Genomic DNA, 6,000 nt, shown 5'->3' with positions numbered 1-6,000 from the left:
AGGTGGAAGTAGCCATACTGGCATTTCCACAGCCATATTTAAAAAAATCAACCATCTAGCTTTAGTCAAATGGCCTGAAACTGACTCAATATTTATTTTTTTTATTTTTTTGAGAAAGGTTTTTTTTTACTGCAGGGAATTCAAATCCATGTGTGTTCTTATACTTACTTGGCAGAAAAGCACAAAACCATCTTTTGGGCTGCTTACAACTAACAAGTTATTTCTGGCCTGGACACTGGACAACAAAAGGTTACATGAGTGTACACTATACCTTTGCTGGACATTTTTAACCTGCTGATCTTTTGGAAAGTAACAATCGTGCTTTCAGAATTCAGATTTTGGTCCATCAGATCAGTCTTTGGCTGACTTCCCTTTTATTTTTTATTTGTAATAATACTGTAATATAACCTGGCATTCAGCAGTGTTAAAGCTGTCAATCTACACCTCAGCATTTGGAGCTCTAATCATCATCATTATTTTCTCTTTTGTAAAATCAGAAATACCTAACGACCTTAACAGTGATTTGCATGCACTGCTTTTTTTAAAAAAAGTATGATAGCCTGTTTTATTTTTTATTTTATTTTTTATAAAAAAAATCCCCATTAGTGAATTTTGCAAAACGAAAAAAGAAAAAAAAAAGAAAAAAGGGAGAGGAAAAAAGAGAAAAATTAAAAAATAACCCACCACTATTCTATCCTACAGATAAAGTCGGTGAAATGGCTCTAGCATCTTTAAAAAGAGTTTGCCCCAAAAAAGCATGCCTAGGGAGTCATTGTGACAGTGCAAAATACATTTATGTACATCCCTCTTAGAAAAACACCAATATGTTAGCATTCCGGGAAGCATGCTAGTTTTCAGAAATTCTTCCCCCTATAACAGAGTGAAATAGCAGCTCCGAAAGTCTTTTTTTTTCCTTTTCTTTTCTTCAGGACAAACGAAAAAAAGAGGGGAAATTCTTTTCTCTCTTGAACTACTAGAGAAATATCACTACTACAGACAGATATAAAAGCAGCATAGAAAGTTACAGGTTTCTCACCTACTAGTAATAAAGAAGACTAAATGTGAGCATGGTTAACTACAATGCATTTTCACATTTGTCCCAACACATTTACAAGAAAAAACACCATTGGGAAACCTCACAGGACAGAAGTGTTTTAACACCAAGAGAACTACTAGATTTCCCCCCCATTTTAAATATTTCTTTTTCAATTAAAAACCCAGACAGGATGGAATTGAAAGAATTTGGAAGGGTTCTGGAGCTGGAGCGACCATATTATCATTGTCATTCATACAAATACGAATGAGGTGGAATAGACCCGATTGTCTTACTCTGTGAAACCTTGTAAAAAAGAGAAGAAAAATTTGAAGAGGGTAGAAGCAGCTGGTTGGCATTGGAGCTGCCAAAATGCTAATTAACTGCAGGCTGTATCCTTATTTCTGTACTAAAAAGGGGGAAAACCTACAAGAAACAAAACAAAAACAAAACAAAGAATGGAAAAGAAGAGGCGCTGTTTGTATGATGGCAATTTCCCCCCCTTTGCTGCTGTTTTAAGTCCTACATCCCACTGCAAATCATCTTCCATTTTTCATTCTGTTGACCTGGATATTATTATTTCACTCAGAAACAAGAAAAAAAATGAACATCTGTGTCTCCTTCCAATCTGCTGCACATCTGCGTGTTTTTGATGCGGGTCTTCAGAGTTCAGTCAGTAACCCACGGACGCTATTCATCTTCTTATTAAAATGTCTGCTGCTTTATCCAATGCTCATGCCCTTGAGGGTTTTTTTCCCCTTTCTTTCTTTCTTTCTCTCTCGTTCTCTCTCTCTCTCTCTCTTGCATTAAAAAAATCCATTATTGTTATAAAGAACATTGTGACTTTATATTATTAGCATTTTTGCTTTCAACAGCAATTAGCAATCTCTTGGTTTGCTGTTTGGTAAAGCATCTATTAATGAGGTCATCTAGTTTAAAATCCCAGCTACTGGAAAATAACAGGGAGGAGGTCAAATCTATCATTTTGTGTGTGTTAAATTATCTGCTCTTCTCAGTTTCCTAAAGAAAAGACATCTTTGTAATACACAAGAAGTCACTGTGACCCGTTACTGGCCTTCTGGTTTTTTTTTTTTTACATCTACCTCAAGATACAAGTTTTCTTGTAGTATTGAAATCTGACAGTTTTTGTAAAAAAAATTGAGCATCTGAGGATGAGGAATTTTGTTTTGTTTTGTATTTTGCTTGTTTTTTTCTGAAGTAGTTCTGTGTTCAGTCTTAGCGAGGAGTTGTTTCTATGGTGGATGGAGTTCCAGGGGTGGTTGACCTAGGAGTAGCTGCTGGTGGTGTGTCAATGGGGCTCCCGGCTCCACTGTTGGGTGTTGCGGACGAGCTGACTGCTGGTGTCTCTCCTTGCTGCTGGGCCTGAAGTGTCTGTCCACAGATGTGGTGATGTTTCTCCCAGTCCTTATGCTGACAAAAGGAGCCACAGTATCGCGCTGTATTGCATCCACTGCAGGTTTCACTAGCTTTACGGCCACAGTTCCAGCAACTCTGTAGAACAAATATTGAAAAATAGAGAGAGATAGCAAGAAGTCAATCATATGGCTGGAGTTTCAATGTCACTTTAAATTACAAAACCATCTTTGTGGTGTAGTGGTTTGAGTGTTGGATTAGGACTCTGGGAGACCAGGGTTTGAAACATAGTTTCCATAAATTGGACTCACCATTGAGGACCCATAACAATACTTCTTAACTTACATTTGGTTTAGGTGAAGACTCTGGCACACAAGGTACAATCCAAAGTGGGAAGTGGATGAACTCCATGCAAGGAGTAAAGATTTCGGGATTGTGGGAATACAAGTTATTATACATAGAAATATCAGCAAATTTTCATACAAGTCAATATTTCTGCTTGTCCATGTGGCTCAGTATTGCCCACGGTGACTGACAGAAATCCTTCGGAATTTTAGATAAGAGCTTTTTTCTTCTTTTGCCAGATCTTTGTGAAAATGCCAAAATTAAATTGGGATCCTTCTGTATGCACAATAAATATTTTGAGTATGTTTCCCACATTCACACGGGGCCTTCACATTCTTACCAAAAACAAGAAGTGAAGGTACCATCACTAGGGGCTTGGAGGGAAGGGGCAGTGTTTGTTTCCTTTGCTGCCCCTGGCTCAGCTCCTGGGGACTCACTCCTGGCAGAACTGAGCCCCCGACTCTGCAAAGCCAGCAAGCAACACCTGCTGCTCAGAGGCTGGAGCATAAGAAGGACCTCGCCTGCAGGGCCTCAGGCAAAAGCAAGAAGTGAAGGTACCATCACCAGGGGCTTGGAGGGAAGGGGCAGTGTTTGTTTCCCTTGCTGCCCCTGGCTCAGCTCCTGGGGACTCTGGCCGCTTGGTGCTGCCAGACTCCATCTTGCCCAGCCTCCATTTCAGCATCCTGGGGTCAGCACAGAGATACTGGCATTTGTTTCTTCCGGCCATGGTGCTTGATTCACCTGGGCCCTCTCGAGTGAATGCTGGCACTGCGACACCAGTTTTGTCTCATTGCCTGATGGAACATCTGCTCCTTTAAAACTATGTTTTAATGTTTTATTGCATGTATATGTTTTAATTGTTTTATAATTTGATAGGTTATATTTATTATTTGTTGTATAATGCGGCATTGAATTTTGCCATAATCTGTAAGCCGCTCTTCGGGGTTGAGAAGAGCGGGGTATAAATATAGTAAATAAATAAATTACCAATGGCAAACCATTTAACCCTAAAATCAGTACAATTAAAAAATAAGAATAATTGGTAGCTAGCTGTAGCTCAATCCTTAAAAATATGTCAAGGTTCTGCTTTGGGTTGTTGTTAGAACTTCTGAAGAAGGAGGGATGCAATGCAAGTAATGTCCACTAGAAAGGTTCATGAAAGTGAATGCTGGACTCATATCATTGGGGGAAAACATTAATAAATGAAACCCTTCATATTCACAATAATTAGAGTGGGCTTCTATAACTTCTCTGAAAAATAACTAATAATATTTTTGATTTATACAGAAATCCACACTAGCACAAAAGAGCCATGAGTCTCACCAAGAGACATGTTTTAAGTTCCATCACAATCTTAGTACTATGTTCTCCTAGAGATATATGTGCATTAGTATTTCTAGATGACTTTACACATACAATACACATACAAAGATTTTTCCCTTTCTTGTCACAAACTTTGATTGCAAGCATTTATTGGTCCACATGATATTTTTAATAGCAGAATTATCTCAGTTGCAGGTATAATTAATAGGCTCTAAGTAATTAGTTACTGTAATCGCTATAACCTTATAAAGTAAGTTACTAATTTCCTTGTTTCTCAAAAGCAACCAAACATGTTAGATGTTTTAGTTACATTAAAGGCACCAAAAGGCTCCCACGCCACCCTAAAGTAAGCAAATAGCCTTAAAAGAGAGTCAAAGAAAGTAGACAAACTTGTTTATTGTTTAATGCTTTTTCTGTTTCAGAGAGTAGAAAGACATCAGTTGAGAACATTTCCGGTGGTCACATTACTCTTGATAGGTGATTTAGAAGACATTAAAATATAACTTTAACAATGCAGTAATTAAAACTTCAATTTTAAGATAAAATTAAATAAGAGACTTAGATGGTCCCTGTGATCTCTTCTAACTTTTTGATTCAAGTGATACGTAAAAGTAGTATAATCATTTTTTTAAAAAACCAATGTTTTTACAATCTTTATGTTCTGAGAAATCTAGGAACAATTCTGCTGCTTAACATAGACGTAAGTTAGAAAAAGTTATTTCTTAGAAAAACTGCAGAAGGACCTTAGCTTTCTCTAATTTGATACTGAATGATAAAATTGGAAGCTGTTGGATTTCTACTGCTCTCTGAAGATGGGTGAATCTACAGTTTGGGTTTATTTAATGTTTTGACAAAAAAGATCTACATAAACACTATGTACACATTTCCTCTAACATATATATTTTTATAAGTATGTTTCCTAGCATAGGGATCTTTTGAAAGCATTTCTCCCCAAAATAATTTCCTTTTATGTGCATTTTTATGTGAACAGTTTCCCAATGTGGTATTTGACTGCAAAAATGCAGAAAAGATTTCACCATGAATGTATATTCAATTTTGTGTAAAGCTTCAGCATGCACATTTGGTATGTCTGTAGCCAAAAATTGGGGCTGTCATTTCCCCCCACATCCTGATAATGCAGGACAAGCCACCCCTCCCCTTTGATTACAAAATGATCCTTTTTAAAATGCACACTTTCATTCCCTTACATTTCATTTGAAATAACCCATTCCTTGTTAAGAATGTAGCCAGCTGACGGCATCCTCCAGTTCTGCTCCCTTTCGCTCTCTGCCAAGTGGGAAGCCACCAGAAAGGATGCCTGCTGCTCACTTCCCTCCAGCTTTGCAATGCCAGCTGGAAGGCTGGAGCCAAGCCAGCCGATAAGTGAGATTCCTAAACTACAACAGAAATCCCAATTACCAGGAAAGAACAAAGACCTAAATCCAAAACACTGTTTTAAGGAAATTAAACATTTAATCGGAGTCAAGTGGCTTCTTTAGAAAACAGTCCCAGTGTTAGATTTACTCTCTCCTTTTTGGCACAGGAATGTTTTGGCAGATGCGAGAACAGTTAAGTGTCCAATACTCACTGCTCTCTCCCCCTCTCCCTCCCTGCTAGATTGAAATCAGATGTATGCAGCATTTCTAACTCAACTCATACTGATCAAGCATGCAGAGTAAACCAGGTAATTACAAATGCATGAACCGTGGGTTGCTTTTTTCTTCTTCTGGCAAGTGTGGAGGATTTGCAAAAATTATTCCCATCTTTTAAAAACTCTTCTTAAAAGGTGGAATTACTAACACAGAGAAACAGATGGTTTATTTTAATGGTGAAATTGTTGGGAATACAGGCTCCTTGTCTATCATCAGCTGGTTTTGATTCACTGTCCACAATTTCAGGTTCATTCTGCTTACATTACATCTACA

At 37.8% G+C, this 6,000-nt stretch overlaps 1 protein-coding gene across 5 annotated transcripts in view; it reads right to left on the bottom strand.

The window, feature by feature from the left end:
• Positions 1-6,000, bottom strand: part of runx1t1 (RUNX1 partner transcriptional co-repressor 1) — a 179,063-nt gene that overhangs the window by 1,970 nt on the left and 171,093 nt on the right. For 4 of the 5 annotated variants that reach the window (XM_008108352.2, XM_008108351.2, XM_062980189.1 and 1 more), the window contains one exon: positions 1-2,545. This exon is cut by the window's left edge and continues 1,970 nt beyond it. In XM_008108352.2, coding sequence (XP_008106559.1) covers positions 2,270-2,545 — 276 coding nt within the window. In that variant the 3' untranslated portion in view covers positions 1-2,269. The remainder of the gene's footprint in view (positions 2,546-6,000) is intronic. The other variant, XR_010005918.1, reaches the window with a different exon arrangement.

Source organism: Anolis carolinensis, chromosome 4 (assembly GCF_035594765.1).
Source record: "Anolis carolinensis isolate JA03-04 chromosome 4, rAnoCar3.1.pri, whole genome shotgun sequence".
NCBI lineage: Eukaryota > Metazoa > Chordata > Lepidosauria > Squamata > Dactyloidae > Anolis > Anolis carolinensis.
Note: the sequence above shows the minus strand (reverse complement) of the source record. Positions and strands in the feature narration are given on the sequence as shown.